Source organism: Falco cherrug, chromosome Z (genome assembly GCF_023634085.1).
Source record: "Falco cherrug isolate bFalChe1 chromosome Z, bFalChe1.pri, whole genome shotgun sequence".
NCBI classification, from domain to species: domain Eukaryota; kingdom Metazoa; phylum Chordata; class Aves; order Falconiformes; family Falconidae; genus Falco; species Falco cherrug.
This window is the reverse complement of record NC_073720.1, coordinates 46,012,561-46,037,921: the sequence shown is the minus strand read 5'-3', so window position 1 is coordinate 46,037,921 and position 25,361 is coordinate 46,012,561. Positions and strand designations below refer to the sequence as shown.

Genomic DNA, 25,361 nt, shown 5'->3' with positions numbered 1-25,361 from the left:
TCTGCTTTTTGCCATGAAAGGGACTTACTGCTAAGGTTGCATGCAAGTTTATCATAAGTTGCCTACTAATTAGCACCAAAAAATGAAAAGATGTAAAGTCTGGTCAAGCCTTACCACAAAAATACTGTATTTTCTAATTACATGTCAACATTCTGTGACAGAAACAGCATCCCACCAACATCAATATATGACAAGACATAAAAAGTATTAACCCAAAAAAGTCTGTCAATGCATTACAAAAAGGTTTTTGCCCAGAAATTTCAGATTCAGTGAATTAAAAAAAAAAAAACAAACTTGTACCACTTCAGTAGAATCAGGATATGTTATCTCCCAAAACACAGATTAGTACTCAGCATCACATTAGCTTGCTGAAAGCGGTACAGTATATATGAGAAAGGACCACCCTCGGTGCAAACTGCGCAGTCACCCACTCAGATCTCATGCATTCAAACAAGATCCCCAGCCTTTCTTTCACAGAGTTGTAAGTGTAACCTCTTCTATAGTGTCATTGACATTCCTGGAGAAAAGAACCAGTTAAAGAAACACATACAAGCATCTTTAGAGGCAGAAGGTATATTTCATGAGATATACTTGTGTATCTGTAGCCCAGTTCACCATCAGATTTCCAGAATGGATTTTTGGAGGCAAAGGCATTTAACAGTCAACCCCACCCCTTAATAACAAGGTATTCATTCATGTATTTTATGACAAAATCAACTGAAGCATAAAAATGCTTGACTTTAAACAGCACTTCATTTGGTGGTACCATGATAAGCTAAATCCAAGAAATGTATGTGGATGCAAGTCTTCACGCAAATGGCAATGCTAAAATCTTACATCTTTTGCAGAGTTAATCCACAATCAGACACTGCTATTCTGATGCAAACTGTTTACTTGGAAGTTTATCATTTATCCCCTTTCATCTTTAGAGCATTACCATCATTCAAACACCTAATGTTTAAAGCCAATTATAGCTACGATGATCTAAGCATTAAAAGTTCATAGAAAGGGACTTTGCTTTTTATTAGAGCAGGTTTTATATACACAATTCTTTCATCAGGTCTGCAAAGAATGAGCAAACTGACTGTATATGCAATATTCACAAAAATGTCAGGTCTTGAGCATTCACAGGTGATTAAAGAACCAGACAGCAATACAAGAAGCTTCATACAGTTAAAAAACCCCAAGAATGTGGGTCATGTGTTTAAGTTTAGGAGTTGTTCCAAGTGAATGGATGTTGCATGCATGAAATTAAGTACCCAATTAATGATTTTCTGGGCTGAATCCAAAACAAGTCTGCTGTCTCAAAAAATAAATTTATGTTGAGTAGTTACATTAAATTTTCATAGTATTGCTGCTGCAGCTACATGCAGTCTGCATATATTGCTACACTTTGCCATCATAAAGTCATCTCATATTCACATCTCCAAAACTTGTAAATAAAGGACACACATTAGAATGGAAAGCTAGGCTCTACCAAAAGTCAGTTACAGGTTTCTCATCAACTTAAATGGATCCAGTAGCTCACCTTGTGCACATACTTTTCAGAAGTTTTTATTAACACCATTAGAAGAGGAAGAGCAGCAACGTCAATAGCATACAGGCATTAACTGACCTCTCCAGAATGTCTCGATAGGAAGTGTTCTTTGAATATATCCAAAGACCCTTTTAAGATATTTTCTGTTCTTCCACCAAGAGACGACTAAAATTGCTCACTTTCACAACGGAATAGAGACAAAGCCAAAAACCTTTTCCATTTCTGCTTCAAGATACAATAGTGATTAAAGTGATACTATTCAAGTGGTACCATCTTCCTTATGATTTAAACATACACAACAATTCTGGTTTGCCATGACAATACTCTGTAGTCTGTGAAGTTTCTTTTCTGATTTTAAAAACTGAGTATGATCATTTCAATCCATTCTGAAACCCAGAGTAAATTACTATTTGCCAAAGTGGGGCAAGGGGAAAACACCCAGAAAAGAAGGTAATTTTATTTTGTAGCTGCTCAGAAAACATATTATAAAGAAAGTTGACAACAACAACAAAAAAATTTAATACACTGGTTGATGGTACTGTTTTGCATTGATAAATTAGTAACTATTCACTTGAAAGGAAAAAAATGTCAAGGATATTTGAAGAGATAATATCAGTAAAAGGGAACCAGGTAATGGCACGATATGGACAGAAACAAAACAAATAATAAGAAAATTTATATGAGAAAAACATTCAAGTGAAACTAAGAATATGGTCTAATGGCTCTAACCTATTGCAGTAGCACCGTTTTGACAATTGGTGATGAAATCTTTTCACCTTATATATATTAATGCTAGGCAATGAGAACAGATTTCTACAACTGATTGAATAGATATATCCTGATAAACTTGGAAACAAGACTTGCGTGGAATGTCAGCCAGAAATCAGCTTGCTTATAAATGTAAGTGGAAGACACAATTTTAAGGGTAAAAAGACATTCTGACTTCAGCAGAGGTCAGAAAGTTTGTGATTTGTGAACTGCTTCCTAGTAAGCCAGGAGTAACTATCTTCATGGTTGTTTGCTTTAAAAACAGAAATGGTAGAACTTTTTGTCTTGGCACAGAGAAACTTCACTAAAATGCACAAAATTCTTGCCTGCTGTGGTGCTGAGCACCAGAGCAGTTTGACAAATACTAATAATTGGCTACCAAGCAGGAGAACCCTGCAACTTGAAACTGGATTTATCTGCATCTGAAGCAGGAATTCCGTAAAGAAAATCCTCAAATTCAGCAAAGTCACAATGGAGACAAATCTGTTTTGCACCCTGTGACATATCTGGTCTTGAATTAGACCTTATCTAGTTGAGCAAACTGTTGCAAAATGTCTATCATCAAAATTATTTTTCTTTTACTGCCACAGACTACATGTGCATGACACTGATAGTACACAAACGTACAATTGAGAACATCTTCAACAATTGAACACGACAGTTCACAGCTTTGTGGCTTGCCAGGATTATAGCAAATTTTCTCTCCCTCCTCTCCTTTTCTTTCTCATACTGTTGTTAGATACATGCTGGGGCCAGAGGGGGGGGGGGAGGTGTGGGGGGAGGGGGTGTTATACGCTTTCTGTCAGGTGGTGACAAGCCTAACAGGAAAAATTTTGAGTTCATCTCTTCCCAAAGGATTATTTTCTTTCGATATTATAACAATATTTCTAGGAGGCTTTATGTCTTCCTGTGATACAAACATGCAAAACTTGGAAGTACAGTTAATATTAGTAAAAGACTCAGATATGGGAGAGATCTTTTCCTGACCTGGAGAGGAAAGCTGAGGAATGGCACATTATAGACACTGTGGGAGAGTTTTTTGCACAAATAGATATTTGACTACTTTCTAAGAACTTGTGGATGCAAATAAGGGCATGAGGCTATAAGTTCTTGTTGTTTTTAGTGTTTCATTGCCATTTTGAACTATTCCATCCAGGCTGTGTCCAAGTAACCTAGGTGTGTCCAAGTAATTTAAGGTATTAAATTATTATTTCCTTATTAAGTGTCTTCTAATCAAAATATAACTGAATACTTATTCATATACTTACTTATGAAACCTTGTAGGGAAGCTTGTAGGGAATCTTGAAGGGTTTTCAAGATTGATTTTATGGGAAGAATTCCCCTGACATGGAATTTTCAGAGAGCTGGCACAGGCACTGGACACATTGCAGCCCTCCAATAACACCACCCAGCCACATGATCTTTGGTACTGCCCCATGGATGAGATCATAGGAAGCCTACAAACCTCATCTGCTTTTTACTGGAAATTCTTTAAAGTTTCATTACTTTTTTTTTTCCTTATACACTAATGAAGAAGTTGTTGAAATCATCTTTTTTAAAAAACAAAACAAACAAAAAAATGGACTACATAGAAAGGTATCTGACCAGGTCCTCAAAGTAGCTAAGAAGCTTCTATATTTCAGGCAAGCTTCTAGGTCTAAATTACATCAGGAGCTCTTCCATCAAGTCAGAGTACCTCAGAAAGAGGTAGGCACAAATACAACTGAAGGCTTGGTCCATAATCCTCCATTGGATTTCTAAATTTTGTCCTGTGTCTCTTAAACAACAGGAAAAAGATGTCTAATAAAATCAGTCACTTGGCCTGTCCCTGCATATTTACTTAGAAGATAAATTGCATAGAATCAGGTTTCATGGTACTGAAACAGTATAAACTCAGATGCATTTTACACTTTTTCTTTTATGTGCTGTATTAATATAGGCAGCTTCCAAACAAATGTTTTATTACCCAGTCACCTTCAGATTGTGTTCCAGCAACTTATCTTTTACTTAGATACACATTGCTGCTGGACACATATATTCCCCTAGTAATTTTTTAATAACAACAAAAATAAAAACAACAAAAAACTTCTGCATATTTGTGTATATCATGTGCAATGCCAGATAATATTTTCTGTTGAACATGACATTTTGCAAATACCTATGTAATGCTTTGAGCATATAAAAACAGGAATATAACAAAAGAAACTATGACTACTGAACAAATACTTAGAAGAAGTAACATTTATTATTAGAAGCACGCATCTAAAACTGTCAAGATTTTCACAACTGCAAATAAAATCTAATACGGAGAGGTGCAAGCTAATAGAAGAACAGTGAACTACACACATTTATTTGACTGAAACATGGGAAAAGATGAAAAGAAAAAAGTAACTGTATATAACTCAGTGAAAGCCTTGTGTTCAGTATGCACTACTGGTCAAAAAAGCAAATGGATAGTTAGACATATATATATAATGTGATAGGACATATATATATATATAATGTGATAACCAATAATTAAACCCTAAATTATTTGCCACTAACTAAAACAATTGTACACCTACATACAAAACACCATGGTTCTTGACAGTTTTTCTCAAGGAAAAACACAAGAGCAGATGGTATCCAGAAATGAACAGTAATGGAATGGAAAGACTTATTTTTGTTAATTTTTGGGTTTGCGATAGTTCTGAAAAGCCTAAATCAAGATTAGGAAAGACTGTAAAGATTGGAACAGTTGAGCAAGAAATGGTAAATTCCTGGTGCATTCTTCCTTCAAAATACAAGAGCACTATAACCAAAAAGCATAGCACTTCCCAATAACATGAAACTTCTAGAAAATTGGAGTATAGGTTTTGCAACAACAAAAGGTTTTCCAGTTTAGAACTCTGCAGAATTCAGAGGAAGCTGACATTTACACAAATAATGAAAAACTCTATTTCAATGTCACAGTTCAAATAAGCACAGTTCAGATTTTTTCAGCCTCAGAATATGGCACAAACACTGATTTTCTAGCAGAATAATACTGAACACTTTATACTCAGCTTGCTTATTGAGATTTCAAAGGTGAAAGCTACTGAAAATTGAATCCTTTGGAAAGCAGATCTGCAACTTAGCAGTGTATTACAATACTAACAACATTATTACCAGAGCATGTAGAACTGCAAATAAAGCTCTGTGATGCTGTGCTACAAACACCCATGTTGAGAGATCTCTCCTTTGCAGCTTTAACACCATTAACAGCCATGACAAGCCAATGAGCAAAAGCAAACAGAAACACAGTGGCAAGAAGTCACAGACCAAGGTCAAAAAAAAAGTCAGGGGAAGTAAACACAGGTTTTCTTATTTGTAGTCTTGAGATACTAAGGACCACTCCAAGTATGTATTATGAAAAGTCTCAGGCACCTATCAAGACTTTCTTTGATTATGGTAATAAAATTAATGGGGATTTAAGGTGCTCTATATTTTTTGTAACCTCCTAATTTCTTTCCCTTTTTAAAAAAATGTACTCCAGCATTCTACAATTCTGAAGCATCACATTATGTCCTCAAGTCTAGTCAACCATTTTATTGCCTCTAACCAAGCATTTCAAAGAGCATTTTGTATTAGTAACCTGAAGTCTTGGAGCCAGCTTCTGAGAATGAAAAATATTTCAAGTCTATTAAAGCAGTTTGGGATAGCCTTGCCTCTTCTTAACCATCTCCCTGCCTTGCAAGGACAGTATTTAAATCAAAACTAACAAAAAAACCAAACCAAGACAAACAAACAAAAAGAAACCACTAGTAACATGCAGAAAAAAGACCAGTGAATCATGAAATGGTGATGCCCATGTGTGATCCTGACTCATGTATCTTCTAATTCATTACAGTCCCTCTGCCACCACAATCACACAGGTCAGACAAAACTTTTAACTGACCAGCTCTGTATGTCAAGATGAGACAAACAGCAGTCTCCAGACAGCTTGGCAGCCAGCGTATGCCACCTGACAGGATTGAAGCTAGGCGTCATAGCCCTCAGCAGCAGTCTAGCAGTGCATGCTCTCCCCAGTCATGTATCCTATAACCAGACAGTCAGGGGAAGTTCTGTCACAGTCATACATATTTTTCACACAAGATCTACATACAGGTGGGCACTGGCCACATACACCTGGCATCCACACTGCCCATGTAAACTACTGCGTGGAGTCTCAAGTTTTGGGTGAAGGAATTTGGCAGATTAACAGTATCACCTCAGGTTACTCCACAAAGCAATTGGCTGATGTGGCTGGAATAACATAAGTGATGTGGAAGGAAACAAAGCATATGTCAATTAAAAATAGATAGGAACTAAAAAAATACCAGGATCTATTTTTCAAAGCAAAAGACAAGGGAAGTCTTGAAAATCTCATTCATGCAAAGCTGCATTTACACCATGAAGCATGAAGTTACATTAACTTGACCATAACCTTCATAACTTGTGGGTTTATTGTTCATAAAACTACCCACATCCTTCTGAACTCCAGCAGCAGTAGCTAGCTTTATAACAACTCACAACAGTGGACTAGGTAAATAATCTAAATGGTGGTGAAGAGTCATCTCTTTTTCTATATTTGTTCTGACTTTCCCAGCCATTAGTTTCTTAACCTGAAACTCATTGTGCTTTACACTGCAGTTCAGAAGCGTGACAGAGGCCCAGGTTTGTGAGCCGGTTGTCTCTTCAGTAAGAAAAGCAGGAACCACTGTGCCGTATCCTCTACTGGATTCCCTTGTGTATTCAGCATCATTTCCATTTCATGTTGGGTCTAATCTACACTCTTTTGCCCAGCACTAGTCAAGGAGAGAGCTTAACTGACTGAGCTCTAAATGGGACAAAAAAAATCAATTAAATCTGCTTTTAGCTGATAGGGCTGACTCTTGTCTTTATGCCTTTGCCACTGATCAATGATGGTTAATAAAAATCACAGTCAGCCTTACCAAGTGTTGTTTACAGCTGTGAGAATTTGATCAATGATGTAACTACCTATAATTAGTTAACAACTGATAAGAATGTATTCAGCAATAAATTAAATGCCTTAACTTCAGTTTGATTCTCCAACTTTATTCTTCTTACAGAATAAATCATACCTCTCATTAGTTGCACTTTATGGAATAAAAAATAGCATATTTTTCTCTCCCTTCACCTACAAGTCCCTTCTCAGTCTCATCAATCCATGTATGTGGGCACCAGAGATATTTTTCTTTAAGTTAAAATATGCAAATGAGATAGTGTTATGTATTTGTTCTCTTATTAAGTAGTTATATAAAATCTGTCTCATTATGTAACTGGTGAACAGAGGTTATATAACCAGGATTTCAAAAAACTATTTTGCTATTGGACTTCATGAGATTTTGAACTGTTTTCAGAGAAAGCAGGACTGGAACAGTACCAAATACTCTTTCCTACCATTGAATTCTTTTACAGTTAGATTCATGCTTTTTCTAACAACATAGCCATGTTGTGGTGTTCACATTGTGCCCTTTTGCCCATTGTTAAGTCTTCCCTTACACTGTAAAACTACTTCTCTGTCATTCCCTACTATACAAAAAATTCAGACTGTGAAAGGTGATGTTACTTTTATTGAACTCATATGAAAGGTAAAGGAGAGGTCGCTGGCACCACAGCATGGAGGTAGGCATGGGTCGGTTCTCCAATGAAGTGGGATGTTATTATTAGCTACTGACTTGTTCTGATAGTGGAGTGGTTTTGAGTGATGCTATATTAATTGGTAGACTTTGGAAGCACAGTGTCAAGAACAGGATCAACTGACACACTTTCCTGTGCCTAAGTGCATAATCCTGTTTCCTAACATAGATCCATGCCCTTCTTTAGCCCCTTGTCTATTAAAACATTTGTGAGAGCTCCTGCAGCAGTAAGGTGTCCATGAATCTCCTCTGACACCTAACACCTTTGCACCTGCTCTTTTGGGTTTCACACCCCTCCTGCTAGCATTTGATATTACATCTTATACCAGTTCCGTAAAACAGCTGTTGCTTTGCATGGATTGACAGCACTTTGGCCAACTGTATCGGAAAGCAACTCGTCAGGAGCACTGAACAAATCTGAAGAGAATGCAAGCAATGAGCAAAGAAAGGCAAGGTGAAATCCTGTCTAACAGAAATGCAAGCCAACAACTGGAAAAACAATTCTGAGACTGCAAAACGTATGCACAGAAATGGTGGTCTGATTAAAATCAGCTGCACTTTTGCCGGTGATTTAAAAAGAAAAATTTCACCAGAGGTTGGCTTAATGCTGTTGGCTTCACAGTAGCAAGTTAAGCCCTTTATTATACCACTCTTCTCTGCTTTGTGGTCCTGAAAATCCTACACAAATAAAATTCGGGTTTTAATACATAAAATGCATGACTCCTTTGTAAATATCTAAAATTTCTACAAATGTGAAAATTTTGCAGGTTCTTTATAATCCCATTGAATGAGAGGCAGGAGCTAAGGATGAGCTTGTCTGGTGCCAGACTCAATAGTGAAATCCCTGGGAAATTAATGTCCTGTACCTCCTTATGTGTATATTTTTCATTTTTATAATTGTTACATACATTTAAAAAAAAATGGCAAGGGAAAGAAACAGGTTTGGAAGTTTACAGCTTTAAAGAATAACGGGCTGGTAAAACAACCTGTCTTTTTACATTTCTATTGAGACTGCTGGTGTCCTGCCTGCATAACCAGGGTATGACTCACAGATCATGAAGACATATTACATAGAAATGCCCAGTGGGGACGTATTTGAAGTGTGCCCACACTTGCATAGTACTTCTGCCTCTGCTCTTCCTGCTAAATGTTTTCCTTTGCTAAGTAGGACTGGTCAGAAAAACAGAATCAGACCAAAAAAGCCTGAAAACTTTCCAGCTGCTAAATCTCAGTTCTTAAATTTCAGTTCTTAAAGGAAGCTTCTAAGAAAGATGGGGACAGACTTTTTAGTAGGGTCTGTAGCGACAGGACAAAGCATAATGATTTTCAACTGAAAGAGGTAGGTTCAGACTAGATATAAGGAAGAAATTTCTTATGATGTGGGTGGCGAAACACTGGAACAGGTTGCCCAGACAGCCCCATCCCTGGAAGCATTCAACATGATATAGGTGAAGATGTCCCTGCTTGTTGCAGGGGTGTTGGACTAGCTGACCTCTAATGATTCCTTCCAATCTAACGTATTTTATGATTCTATGATTTTGAAAGTTCCCAAAGTCTGTACTTGCTTATATCAGGACTTAGCTGAAACCTTCTATGCATCACAAATACAAGATTTTATTTGATCTGTTGAAAACACAGTGTGCTAAAACAGCCAGAAAGCATAACCTTGCCATTTCTCTGAACTTCAAAGATCAGTTTATACAGGATTGACATGGAAAAGCAGGCTTACATACATATGCTCCTTCTTTGACAAAGTATTCATATGCTGTAACAGTCTCTGTCTCATTCCTTCACTTTGTACTACCCAGACCTCACAGAGAATACAAAAAACATTTCAGATTGCTTGCTGGGACTGCTCAGACGTGGTATGGAACACTGTTCAAAGCAGAACAACTTTGCAAAGCCCCTTTTCAATTTATTTTCAATATCAGAACATCTACCTGTAAGCATTTCTGTCTTGCTGTTGGTAGCATGGATTGTCTTGCCTGTCCTGTGACTGACAGCATATGCCACACCAGATAGTGAAGATGGAGGAAATAAGAATTTCTTTATCTTCCCTCTCTTCTCCCTAAAGTTTCTTCGGGTCACAGATATATAGATACGTTTGGCTAATGTAACATTATTAGCATTTTACAGTACGGAAGAACTAGCCCTTCAACAGAGCAAAGCTGTCTCTTTGAAGTATCAGCACAAAGCAGGTATTCTGCCGTGCACAGGTAATGTTAATTGGGTGATTCAGTATGCAACTGTAGACAGCAATACTTTCTGAAGGAAGCACACCTCAAAATAAGGTCAAAGCAGTTTTTCTAGAAACCTATATCAGAAAACAAGTTATTTATAATACCACTTTTATTCCTAGAAAAGCAAATTAGTTGCATGTGTATGAAAATAGCAATAGGAACTCTATGCAACAGTTAAAATACAAATACTAGCATCATACTAATCCTTAAACTCACACACACAAGGTACAAAAAAATTTAGAAGCAAATCCATCTACCCCTCCCCTTCCTTCTGCACCTACAGAGTATGGTACCCAGTGTAACCCTACTATGCTAGGGGAGGGACTGAATAACATAGAGGGCATGCATCTCCTAAGGATCTTAGCTAGAGGAACAAATTCAACTCTACAGAGGAGTCTTATCAGCTATGTGCTATCTCAGGGAAGATTGTGCCCTAAACTTCATAGTGCACCTTCCTCTGCTGAGCCTGGTTACTGAAGCGTAGAAATATCTGTTATAAATTGGCTACATAAATGCAATGTCACATATTGCCTTTTCTAAAATTTACATTTGATTTAAATTTATATTTTCATCCATGTTCAGAGAAAGGCATTCATAATTTACAAATGTAGCCAAAAGAGATTTGAATTCAGCTGCAGATACATAAACCTTTTCTGCTAAAGTACTTACTTTGCAATTAATATTAATCTAATATTGAACTTAAGTAAAACTTTATAAAATTTAAAAATTTTTACATCCAACAGTAGAAGAGAGAAAAAAAAATGGAATAGTAGACTTTAAACCAGCTAGTTCTTCCTTAGTCATAGTATGGAATGGTATAAAACCCTAAGAAAATAAAAGATGAGAGCATACACATTCAATATTTTTTAATGGAGCACCAGATTACCTCATTTTAAGATTCAGTGAGAATACTTACAGAGTGCTGGAAGTGGCCTTTAAAAACAGGGAAAGAGATTTCTATAAGAAATGAACAGACAAGTGAGCAGTGCATTTGCCTCCTGATGCTATGGCATAAGGCATGTCTCTCAAGGCATTACTCCAAAGCACACTCAAATAGAAATTCTGACAGAAGTCCAGGTATTGGACATAAATGTTCCTAGTAAGTAGGCTGATATAGCCACTCCCTGAAACAGGTTGCATTAGGCCAACAGAATGCTATGGTTTGGGGTGGGGTGGGAGGGTCCCCACATACTGAAAAATGTGGAGGTACCACTACCAGCTATTGAATCTATTAACAGAGAATAAAGATCCACAAGATTTCAGTTGTGCTAGAGCATCTCAATCATTACATACTTAAGCTTAAAACAGCTGCATTGAAAATGAAAGTGATAGATTAAAAAGGCAAGAAGTACAGTCATGCTGGAAACCTCCTTAACAACTGTAGTTTACCTGAAAAGTTGTATGATATAAGGTGTTTAGCATTTTGTCTTTCCTGAAGTTTCCCTGTTTACAAAACAAATAACAGACTTAACAGACTTCATAAGAGTCTACGAATTTCTTATGTGGCTGACTGACAAATTAAGGCACAGAAACAGCTGATATGCCAGCAAAAAAATTATACAAATATATGGTAGCTGTCTTCACAAATTAGGAACTTCAATTCAAAATAGGTATTTGGTGACACTGTATGCTTTTGTGTAATAAGCTATTCTCACCTTCTACCACTTCTGGGTAGCAACTACAGTCATGCGTTATATGATCCATCTCATTAAAATATTTTTCCCCTTAAATTAGCTCATCATGTAATATTTTTTGTCTATTAAAAAAAAAAAAAACCACAACAAAACCTAAACACTTTTCCTAAGAAAGCAAAAAACAAAACAACCAAATAAACTAAAAACTTCAAGACTTCTCTATTTTTTGCACCTGTCATAAAGAAAATGGATAGAAAGGGTACAGGGAAACTTATTACTGAAGATGTAATTCAGCCTCAGCGTTCTGATGATCTCATAAAACTTCATGGGTCTGTCAAAAATTTTTGACTGAATTACAGGAATGTTATCAATCTCTTTGAATCCATTTTCACATATGTTATCAGTGTCTCTCTGGACATTATTCTATGTACAAAACCAAGGTAAAATTAGACTTTGATCATTTCTGCTGGGCAGAAGTTTGCTCTTATTTCTTTTGAAGTTTTGCATCGAAGAATATTGTTGCTGTCCTCTTGCATTTCTTTAACCTTCCCTGAAGAAACTTTTAAGCATTCGAAAGTCAAATAAAAATTGGACTTCTAGAAGATGATGAACAGGAAACAATTTTAGCAATTCTCTACCTTATTTTGTGTATCGGTTCCCAAGTTTTCTCCTTTTTTTTCCTAATGTTGTAAATGTAACACATTCACCTACTAAAGCAAAGCTTGCATGTACTTGCTCATTTATACTCTTTAGGTCCCAGTGCTCACACCACAAAAGAGAATGGTGACCAACTCTTATGAGCATTTCACTGGATTAATAGACATTAGGAACAATTGTATTGGGTAATAATTGATCTAACCTGTTGAACATGGGGTCATAAATTTTTATATTGGGTGTCCACGGCAAGATGCTGGCAGCATAGGGGCTGCAGGGTGTCCTCTGTGGGAAGAGATCAGGGACTTCCCCAAGCTGGACACAGACAGTTCCAGCCAGCACCAAAGGACCCATCATAGGACACAGCCGAGCTCCTCAGCCAAGTGTGTGATGCCACTCTAAAAACTTATCTAAGAAAGAGGAAAAAACACTGGGGGTGGGGTGGGGGGGCGGGGTGGGGGGGGTGTCGCAGAACAAAAAGAGTAAAAAACAGCAGAGGGAACACCATGGTCAGAGCAGGAGCAGAAGGAGGTCCTCCATGGTGAAGCAGACCTCCACACCACAGCTCACATAAGACCCATGCTGCTGCAAATGTATCTGAAGAAAGTGAAGCCCATGGAGACCCCATACTGGAGGAGAGGAAAAGTGTGAGGAGGAAGGAGAAGCAGCCAGAAACCACTGTGTAGTGACTATAACTCTCCTCACCTCCCCAACCACTCAGGGCTGGGAGAGGAATCTGGAGTGAAGAGGTGGAGTCGACCTTGGGAGAAGGGTGAGGAAAGATGCCATTTAATGTCTTTGTTTCTCAGTATCCAAATATATATTGGCAAATATTAATCTTCCCCAAGTACAGTCTTTTTTGCTCACAATAATAAACAGTAAACAATCTCCCTGCCTTTTATCTCAGCCCATGAGCTTTCTTATCCCATTTTCTCCCAATGTTGTGCTGAGGAGGGAGAGGGAGTGAGCGAGCAGCTGGGTGGGTGTTTGGCTAGTAGCCAAGGTTAGCCCATCACAACATTTATAGTGTCTTTCTGTTTTCCCTTTTTAGACTGTTAAGATCAATTAAATATTTTAATTAATTAAATAGTTACCTGCCAGCGACTAACACTTGTGGCCCATCTGAGAATCAAACATCAGACACCTATTACATTATCAAGGACACTGATGCAATTGCTATGAATAACATCAGCCATATTGAGTACACCAAAGGCCAAACACTTTGCAGCATTATAAATCATGTGACAAAAGTGTTCCTCTAATTGTCTGTTTGGCTTCCAAAGCTGCCTTGTAAATGTTAACGGGAAACTAATTTTATAAACTAAATCAGAAGAGTTTGTGTAGTGTACTTCCCAGGGGTCACTGCAAGTATATATTAAGTGCTGGCCTTCAGACAAATGTAGAAACACAATGGACAACACTACTATTTTTCTTCTTGACCTTTTAGACCATGCAGGCATTATATTGTTTCCAGTTTTTGCTGTTATATAGTTATTTGCACAGCTCCAAAATTTTTGCATAGATTGTAAGTGAACCCTTACCCAGTTGCCTACACTCAGTTCTAGTGGCGTTCAATCCCATTGCGTTGGAGACTGCCAGAAGGGAACAATGTTTTTGACCTTTCCAAGAGAGACGCTGGTCTCTTAGGACTCAGCCCTTGAAAGACTTGCAAGCACAGTCAGGTTTATGTGCATAGACATAAGTAAGCCTTTGCACTACAAGGCCTTTAGAAGCAACCAGAAAAATACTCACTGATTTTAACACAGTAGTGATTGGGGCTAAATTCACCATTCTAGTCCACAGGTTTGAATATACTCACTTTTCCTAGATGCTTATATTTAATTCCTCTGCCTGTTCAGGATATGTTTTTCTGATTCCATTATGGCTCCTTTTTACCACTTAAGTTTTACCTGGTTGGTCCCCTATCTTTGCTACCTGAAGGAGGAGGAGAGGAAGGAGAAAGGAGACCTGCACTGTTTGCGCTGTTGCTAGCTAGCATTTCTATGCCGTGTCCACTTATGATGTGAAGCTGTTTGCCCTTTATTTCTGTTTCCTTCACATCATTTTTTAACTATTCTTTTCACATTAACTTACAGTGAAAAGTCAGAGGGAAAAGTTAATTACCATTTGCATTTCCTCAGAACAGAACATAAACATGGCCAAACCAGATCTCACATAAGCTTAGTCCACTCCAACATTGCCTGTAAATCACCAGTAACAGACGTTTGGAGAAAAAGTAGGATTCAGCAAAAAGCCTGACACTTCTCCCTAAAGCTCCCCCCACTCAAGCCCCAGGAATTAGGACATTAAGAATCTGAGAAATAGAGATGACATCTGAAACTGCGGTTAGGTACCAGCCAATGGTTTCATTTCTCTGTGAACAATAAGTCGCAGAGCAGCAGTGGCAGAGGGCAGTTATGCATCTAACACAAGAAACAATGTTGGTGCATGCCTGGGAGTCCTTTTCTCAGTCTTTGTTATATATTCATACCATGCCTCACACGTAATATCCCTTTCAGACATATTTATTCTCATATCAACATGCAGTGTTGTTTATAGAACTCTCCATGCTCTTTTTAAAGGAAAACCAGTACTGGGAACAAATGAAGGTTGGTATGTGAATTTAGCTGTCAAAATGCAGTTCACTTTCACAGAAAACAGCTATTCACAACCTGCTCCTCATCACCGCTGGCCAAATCCCCTTTGGGACCATGTCCTCCTTCATATATCAGAATAAATACAAGCAAAATTTAGTCATTTGAAAATCAAAACAAAGAAGCTTGGTCCCACTTAACTGCTGCTAAGGTATTTTCACTGATACTACTATTTAAACATTACTGCTAAAAACTGCAAGGAATGTGATTTTATCTGTTAAGAAAACATTTTAAGACTGTAATAAAGTACTTATAAGCCTAATATAAAAGGTGGAAGAAACATAGTTTATTTTCTTACTTCAAATGGGAGCTCTGCTATTTCCATATTTCCAGACAAATCCAGTTTTTCCAAGTTTTCACAGTCACCCAGTTCTGGAGGGACCGACTTCAAATTATTGAAACTGACATTGAGCACTTTGAGGTTTTTTAAGCAGCCTGTGAGAGAAAGATAATTAAAATCAAAAGAGACAGAGGTAAAGTAAAAATAAAAGGCATAGCCAGTTTACCAAAGAAAAAGCTCCTTAAAAAAAAAGTGCTGATGAATAAAAGATTAATAAATATTTTCAGCAGCGGTCACTAATGGGTGGGTGGGGGGCAGGCAACAATGTTGTGTTGCATTCATGCGGACTTCCCTTAATCAGCAAGGATTTGGGTGAGAATTTGAAAGGAAGCGGCAAAGACTTGCAAAGATCTTGATTCTACCAGGGATGAGATACTTACTGATCTTATCTGAAACTACAGAAGCTGGCTCTTGGTTTGGCCACTTTAGAAAACTTGCCTGCTAACTGAAAAGTATCTTACTATTTTTTATGGAACCTCTTAATTGGGAACAATCAATCCTACTAAAATTACTACATCAAGAATTCTGTATTTTTTATCCAGCGTTTCATACTTTTGATTATAAAAGATAATGGACAAGTGTGTTTGTTTCACTGTTTTCTTCATTGCAATTTATCATCCTTGTCAGCTTAATTCAGACCATTACAATATTCTAGGCTACGTTTAGTCACATATACTTTCTGTTTCTTTAATTAATAGCATTACATATTCTCCAGTAAAAACAGGTTTAGAAACATCATTAAAAAGCAAAATGTATTATACTGAAAAAATGCAAATTATACCGTGACATAGTCAAAAGGGAAGGAAGTAAAGAAGTTGAATGTATCAAATAGCTGATGTGTTAGCAACAGGATCCTTAAATACATACATAACAAAATGAGAACATTCAACAGACAGCTGTGTTATTGATTACACAAATGATCATAGAATCACAGAATCATTAAATGGTTTCAGTTGGAGGGGACCTTCAAAGACCTTCTAGTCCAAAGTCCAGTCCAAACTGACTTTGAACACTTCTCCCATGATGAGGCATCCACATCTTCTCTAGGAAACCTATCCCAGTGTCTCACCACCCTCATTGTAAAAAAATTCTTTCTCACAGCCAATCTAAATCTGCCCTCTTTCAGCTTAAAACCATTCTCCCTTGTCCTGTAACTACAGGCCCAGGTAAAAAGTCTTTCTCCATCTTTCTCATAAGCCTGCTTTATATATTGAAAAGCTGCAATAAGGTCTCCATGGAGCCTTCTCCAGGCTGAAAAAACCCAACTTTCTCAGTCTTTCTTCACAGGAGAGGTGCTCCAGCCCCCTGACCATTTTCATGTCCCTCCTCTGGTCCCACTCTAACAGGTCATGTCTTTCTTGCACTGGGAACTCCAGAACTGGATGCAGCACTCCAAATTGGGTCTCACAAATGTGCAGTATAAGGGGAAAATCACTTTCTTTGATCTGCTGACCATGCTTCTTTTAATGCAACCAAGGACATAGTTGGTTTTCAGGGCTGCAAGCACACAGTGCCAATTCATGTGCAATTTCTCATCCACCAGTATCCCCAAGTCCTTCCTTTTGGGGCTGATCTCAATCCTTTCATTGCCCAGCCTGTATTGGTATTGGAAATTGCCTCAGCCCAGATGCAGGATCTTGCGTTTAGCCTTGGTGAACCTCAAGAGGTTCACATGAACCTACTCCTCAAGCCAAAGTCCCTTGGCGTATCAACTGTGCCACTTAGCTTTGTATCATTTGCAATATTCCCCTCTTCAGTGATATTCCTGTGATATCGCCTCTAACTAGTGACAAAGTACAGCATTCACAAGCAAAAGCAGCAGTAAGAAACTTACATGCAATTCACCAGTTGAAATCAGGAGATAACATCTTCTGTTGGCAAACTAGTACAAGACGTACACGAGAGTCACAATTTCATATTATGTCAGTCTTCTATTTATAAACAAATTTTTAAAAATAATCTGGTGTTTCATGAGATTTGGATGACACTGGAAAGAATCTCCCTACGGTACATCTCAAGCACTCAAAACTGTCATAACAGTGAGCTTATCCTTATGGTACTAATGCTTACTTAAACTCTCTCTAAAGCAAAAGTTATTTTAGAGCTGATCACCTTCTGCAATGTGTGGAAAACCATACCAGAGGCCAGATGGTGCTTCCACAGGCAACGACAGAGAAGAAACATAAGGAATTGAAAGCTGCACATTTTTTTTCCCTGAGAAATTGCTGTTTTCAAAGGGAGAGGCATGCAGTTTGATGGCTAATACTAGCAGCCACCAAATCACACAACATTTTACATAAACCCCAGAGTCTTTCTTAGACACAACATTGTCTTCAAATGACAACTGGGCTATGCATATTTTTCTTACAGGTGGCAGACAAGCCGTATATGGTAAGAACTCTGTTATATTAATTTCTACAGGTTGCAACAGAGAAAAATACAGGAGCTTCCACTCAGCTTCCTCCCAGTTTTAGCTCTGCCAGAAATAGACACTGAACTAGTATTTCAAAATTCAGCTGTCCTTTTAGGAAGGTAACGTGTCTTTCCTATTTGCTATGAAGTGCTGTTTTAGTTAAAAGAGCAGAAGCAATTTTTTCTGCAAGACTACAACAGGTATTGTTATGGCAGTGCATTAGTGTCCCACAAGGGTCATTGGGGCTGGTACAAGAGTGTAGCAGAAGCACCTTAATGGTGTAAACATGTGAAGTGCCTTATTTCCAGACTTTTAAGCACATGGAAGTAATAGAAGTTTAGCCTATCCATGATGAAGCCTCACCAGGTTTAGTATCACGATGTAGACAAATGAAGGTATTATATCACATGCTAAGTGGCATATACAACCACTGCATTGCAACAAAATAATCACTGAAGCAGAAATGCCATAAAATGGAGCACTAGAGAATCGCAAATAAATTCCTCATCCCATTAATCCCTCAGTGAAGGAGAGTAAATCCCACTGGAATGAAAAAGGAACTACTTACTTATTAACACCGAGAGGTTTTGTCTTTTCTTTTAGCGCTGGGATATTGTACTGGGCTTGTCTGGAATGGAGTTAATTTTCTTCATTGCAGCCCTGTCTGTGTTTCGGATTTGTGACCAAAGAGTGGTGATAACACACCAACATTTTCACTATTGTTGAACAGTGCTTACACAGCATGAAAGTTTTCTCTTTCTCACTCTGCTGGCCCAGTGAGTCAGCTAGGGGTGGGTAAGAGTCTGGGAGGGGAGAAGTCCAAGACACTGGACCCCCATTGGCCATACTACAGCATATAACATCACATTCAGCAGTGAAATCTGGGGGTGGAGAAGGAACGTGGGGAGAAGTTTTCCAAGGTGGCTATTGCTCAGGGACTGGTTAGGCATTGGTGAGCTGGTGGTGAGTGATACTTTTTCATCACTTGTATGTTTGCTTGTTTGTTTTTCTTCACCTATTAAATTGTCTTCATCCTGATGCACAAGTTTTCTCACTTTTGACTGACCAAGCAGATGTGGGAGGCTGAGCAAGCTGTGTGAGGCTTAGCTGCCTGTGATTGTTAACCCACAACAGAGGTATATGCTAACTTTCAGCCACCGAAATTTCTACTTCTTAATTCCATTAGTAGCTGGAGAACAAGTCACCTAGCACCACCAGCCTCCTAGTCATCGTCTTCTCTGACTCTGTTGCGGTGATGTACCTCTGGTGCATAACTAGGAGACACTGAGTAGAATTGCTTACAAAAAAAAAAAAAAAAAAAACACAACAACCAAAAAAAAACCCACAAACATCTAACTACCTTTCAGGGCAGAGTGACAGAGACAAGCATCGCTTCCCTTTCTGAATTTCTTGCCTTCTGAAACCATGAGTTTTCAAGCTTGTTTCTCCTTTCACAGTTTTTAATATGTATGTCAATGTTCACAATAGTTTGTCCCAGCTTGCAGGTGTAAGGAAGTGAGTAAATAGAAGATGCATCACATTTTTTCTGGTCATATATAATGTCTTTCTAATCTGACAGAAGTGCACTACAGAATCTACAGGCAATTGCCAGTAATTGCTGTAGCTAACGTTATGAAAATTACTGGAAAAAACCACGAGTCTTACAACTGAATTTAATTCTGATAACAAACTCAGTACATCATAGCTAAGTGGGATACAATTCACTGAGATCTGCCTGCAGGGAGCAATCTCTCGCAATTCTGTGTTACAGCTGTTTTTTCACCTCTAGGCTCTCCAGTGGCTTAAGTTATGCCACCTGACAGCTGAGCAGTAGCCAAGTATTAACCCTTCTTCTAGGACCATAAGACATACATAGCACTCACCGGGACCTCCTGGATAAAATCCTTACACCATCACTTCATATAATCTCATTTTTTTATTTATTTCATTCCTTATTAAAAGTAGTTTGGTTTTTTACATCCACTGTACTTACAGAAAAACAAAGTTAGAGAGTTTCATCTTTTCCATGATTTGGAATGGTTTTCAGATTGCCAGTCTGAATTTATTTGTAGACGTTTTATAAACATTAATTCTTTTGCCAATTTTATCTTTAAATAGCTCTTTTCCTTCCCTGATGTTTACTTCTGTGATGTTTTCACAGGTAGCAGACATATCAGAAATTATTTTACTAAGCCAGTTTTTCTAATCTCCTCTCACAAAATAAAAATTCCTCTCCTCAAATAGTCCTAATAGACTTCTTTTGTGTCTGTTCCCATCTGAAATAACTTTTCTTGAATTTGGATGACCACAACTTTATGTATGTATCACACTAGACTGTCTTTCTGTGAATGTTAGATTAGGGATTTTATTTCTTCAGTTACTTGTATTTAATGAGCTCATGACTTCCTGCACAAATTATTAACTGCTGTGTACATGACCTTGAACTCTGTAATCATTAATTTAATCTCCCTGCTTTCTTGGAAGCCCATCTGCTCATCCAGGCTTTCATATTTCCTTCTGTTTGTGCAATGTCAATAACACCCAAACTGTGTCCGCAGAAAAATTCAGTAGCCTAGTTCCTCAAAGTTTCTTAATTAAGAAATAAATTCAAAACTGATCCTTGAGAAACTCCACCAGTGATCTTCTTCCTGATCGATAGCTTGTCTTTCCAAATGAGTGCCTTGTGGCCTCTGCTTTAGCAAGTCTTTTGCTCATTTTCACAATGTTGTATCAAAATCCATTTTATTAGATCAAACATTCATTTTCCATAGTTCATTGTATCAAGTACTTTATGGAACATCAGATAGACAAGACATACTACTTAAAGATCAACCATCTTCTCAAAAGAAAGACTGAAACCAAATCAGTTGAGCACAACTTGCTTTTCCTTTATAAATTTTTAATTTCAACCTAGTTTCCATTCAGGTCCACATCTGTAATTACTCCCTCCTCTAAAAAAACTGTTTAAAGTCTTACAAGCAACAATCTTCACAGGGATAGAATTAGGTTATATGAGTTGCCTGAACAGTAATCTAGGTTACAGACTGAGACCTTTTCCTTTCTCAGAAAAAAGGAGTAAGATTGTCACTCTTCTTTTCCCCTAAATCTGTTAAACAAGACTGCTAGGCTACTTTTGTGAGAGAAGGAGCACATATATATGACTATAAGACAAGATTCATCACAATTCAAAATTCCCAAATCTAGATATCTTGGCTGAAGGAATGCAAACTTGGGGAGCAATGAATCCCTAAATTACCTTCAAAAGTCATAAGCATTGTCAGAAAAATTCCAGCCATTCTCATCCACGTTTGGGGTTCATTGCAGTAACAGCTGGAGGATTAGGAGGGAGTGAGAGGGACAGTAAGGCAGTATGAACGACTTTCACTACCATGTAATCTGTATTTAGGAGCTTATTTATACCTTCTTAGTGCAGTTCTCCAGTCTCTTAGGTGTGGTGCCTAGCCACCCCCAGGCTATATATAAGCATACAATGCAACCATTGAGGCAAGCTTAGGAGGGGACAGAAGGGGTGACACCCCTTTCACATAGGCACAAATGTAGGGCAGGATTAGACTGTCATACCTGCCACACATATATTCAAATAATACTCAAGCACAACTTTTCAAATAAAAGTAGTAATAATAAGATCACTGCTGCTATAATGCTGTTGTTAGCTATGCTTAATGACATTGAATTTTCACTTCTGTAAGAAATGCAAATTAGGGAGTTAAACAGCTAACATCTCTGTGTTTTCCAAGAGAGGCAGTAAAAGCGTAATGAAATCCATGTCTTCCCTGGCAATTTCACCATTAAGAATATTTTATTTTTAAATTGGAGCTGCAATGTTATAGTTGTTGCCTAACATAGCGTTTATTCCCAGGTTAAATTTTTATTTCATTATTTTAAAAAATTAAACCAGTAATTAAACACTATAATTTTGGATGGACAGTGCAGCACAGTAATAACAGTAATGCAACTTGACCATTTTAAAAAGCCTACATTAGTGTTCTCAATACGGTGTCAGAGACAAAGTACAGATGAGGTTACAGAGAGTCTTTATTACTTAAGGATCCTATTCAATGCAAACACAAGTCCACTTGTATAAACTGGAGTAAAACACAAAGCAATTTTTTGCATTGATCTGCAGTGATCTGATAGCAGCTTTCTATGGGCCAAGACAAATAGTCTCCTATTTCCAGTCTTCTCTGTGGAATCGGTGACATTGCCTTTGATTTATCTGAAAGGAGATATTGATGTTCAAGCTTACAGGTAACAGTTAAAACACCAATTTATTCTTTTTTTACTTTTGCTCAAAACATCCAAGCAAAGTAGGGATGAAGACTTCCTGAAATCCTTTTGCATAATAAAATTGTAAAACCTCTTTTTGGCACTAAGACTTATAAAAGCTATAGCACTGTAACAGATTGACCATGGGCTAGTAGAATTTCACTCTTTAACCAACCTTCATGTGTTCAATTAAAAATATTTAAACATGCTGAGAGAAATTGCAAGTCACTAATACAAACAAAAATAAAAAGGATAAATTTGGGGAATTTGATCTGTGCGCAGAGGAGTATTAGTACAATGTAAGGGCCAGGGGAGGAAGAAGGTTTTCTTGTAGGAAAATAGAGGTGGAAAAACATGAAGTTCTTGTGGACTGAATGGTAGAGAGAGATAGCTTTGGGGAAAAAATATAGGGTGAGGGTCTACTGAAAAGTCTAAAAAGAAAATTAATTACAACAAAAATGCAGTGAGCTGAATTGAAGATACTTTGGTAATCAGAAATTCTATAGAAAAGTATGTGACTTCCTGTTTTCATGTGAGCAGTTAAGCTGAAACATGGACTCTTATCTCCCTGGAGATCCCCAGAAAAGAGGATAACTCCCAAGGGCAAAGCAGAGTATTATACACTCAGTCTCCAGGATGGGAAAAGCTTCCCCAGCATCAGAAACAAACAGGAAGTAAAATGTTTGGGAGGGTAGAACAATACATCTTTATCACCTTGGAAACAGAAAAAGCTTCTTCTTGGATAAAACTTTTCCATCATAACCAAAATGGTGTGCACAGCCTCCAACATTCCCACTAAGACCCAAATGAATACTGAGAAATAAATCAGTTTGCTAATACCAACCTGCTCTGTGTAGGAACGTGTCCTAACATTGTTATACATAATATAGTTACATAAAGCAATATGACAAAGTCAATTGATAGGAATATTTTGGCAAAAATAATTAATGTAATGAATAGTTTCCACGGCAGTCTGATCTCAGCACCCAATGGCACTATTTAAAATCCATTCAAGAAATTTAGCTTAATAAAGTATTGGCCTTTGCAAGATCCAGTGATGTCAAAATTTTTAAAGCAGTATGTTTCTATTACATTTTAGTACAATATTCCCATTTTTGATAGCTTAAGCAGATGAATAAATAAGATTGTTTCCTCTCTAGTTAGTTCAATTAAAAGAACAATTTTGTACTTTTGTGATGTACTAGCCAATGGTTAAATTTTGAGGAGCTTACTAGCTGTTCAAATAGGAGCAAGCCATCACTGCCTTAAAGCAGCTGTCATCCTCCTAAAAAGAGTCAACTTGAGACTGAGGGTTTTAATACTTTCCCTTCAAATGGGAAATATAAAGAAAATTTTCCTCAGTTGTATACAAGACTGAGCTGTTGGACCTGTAATATTCAATAATGAATAAATGCCAAGTGTAAAAGATGAATCTGCAGCTTTTCAGAAGTAGACTGCATTTAAACTGAGAATACGTATTTTCTTCTTGGAAACTCACACATCAGCACACTAGGAATCTATTAATAGAAAAAGCTATTTTAGGTACCTAGAAATCATTAAAACTGTATTACTCACGGTTTTCCCCTCTGAGTTTTAGGAAATTGGATTAATGGCATGCACAAATGAAATTCTATACTGTAAGATAGGGAGGAGACCAAAACAATTACTGTGATTTCTCATTAAAATATGTCTCAAAAGCACAGTTATTTTTCCTCTGAAATATCTGGCATATCAAAAATGTGAGAGAACATAAATGAACAAATATTTTATTAACAGCTCTTTGAAATGTTTCATGAGTAATTTCTGGGACAAAAAATCCTGATACACCCTCACTATCCCATCCCAGCACAAAAGCTTTGGGATCATGTGAAAATGCAGTTCACTACTTTCTCTGTGAATGTGGGAACACATTCTACTGAATGTTTTTGAGTACAGCAACCACTAATGTACTAGTATTAACTGATATTCAGCAGATGCACTGCAGCCATGCAGTCAGAGCCAGAACTGCAAACTCACCTAGAAATGATTGCCAAAGAAAATCCCCCAGCTACCCCCATGTTCATTTTTTCTGTTATTCCCCGGAAAACCAGACCTGACAACTTTGAGACAAGCAACTACTCCATTTTACAGTTTTCTCCATTTCTGTTTACTTGCTTCCCATGGAAATATTTGCTATTCCACAAAGAGAATCAAATCAAAAGTATTCTTGTCTGATTTCCGACCCAAATTTGGTCTGTTCAAGTGCATAGATGATTATAGCTAAGAGTATGATTTGAAATATCTGAGAATGGATTCAAGTCTTTCTTTCTGATTCAGAGTAGAACATTCCCTTCTAAATCAAGTAAAACAGGAACACGAACTTCAGTTCCTGCAGGTATTTTAGTCCAAAGACTGCTATGCAGTGATACATTTTTTACTGTAAATATTCTTAGCATCTCCTGTTCTCTCACACCTTTAAGGCCCTCTTGTGAAAATCAAAAGTAGACCAAACATGGCTTACCAGTATAGTTTCTGCTGGATGATTTGTTGCTCTAAACTTGGCTTCAATTCTGTCTGAAGATTAAAGACTCAACAGCATGCATGTCACTGCCAAATTTAACCATCTGTCATTACTCTCAAGTATGTTTTAGCTGTGATATTTACCTACTTGCTGCTGTTTTGTAAACAGAACACAAGATGATGAATGCATTAGCACTTAACCTTTCCAGAGACCTTACCTTCTGATTTAGCACCCAGTCCTCACTCCTTGCTTAGAGCTCCCAAACCAAATCCACATTGATTATTTTCCCTGTGATAATTTAGCAGCTAGGTAAATAAAGTATGAAAGGTTTCATTTTGAAGCAGCATCCAAAAACTTCAAAATATCCAAGACTTTTCATAATAATGTCTTATTAAAATAATGAACATTTAAAATACATAGTAGTGTTTGTCTGTATGCACGTATAGTACATGAAATAAAAATACAGCTATTTGCAAGCATGCCACCTTACATGTCCACAAAGAGAGCATTATACAAATTGAGATAAAAACTCCTCTGTAATTTATGCCATAACAACAAGGGTATCTCCACTGTATTACTAATAGGTGGTCTATCAACACAGGACATTCACTAAGACTGAAAATCATTAGGCAGTTTTGGCAAAAAAAATGTGGAACTCTTCAGTTGCACAGTCC

General features: G+C 37.5%; 1 protein-coding gene across 1 annotated transcript in view; it reads right to left on the bottom strand.

Moving 5' to 3' along the window:
- LRRC2 (leucine rich repeat containing 2) overlaps positions 1 to 25,361 on the bottom strand; it is a 52,240-nt gene that overhangs the window by 7,171 nt on the left and 19,708 nt on the right. Inside the window, exon 4 of the mRNA XM_055699755.1 lies at positions 15,446 to 15,582. Coding sequence (XP_055555730.1) covers positions 15,446 to 15,582 — 137 coding nt within the window. The remainder of the gene's footprint in view (positions 1 to 15,445; positions 15,583 to 25,361) is intronic.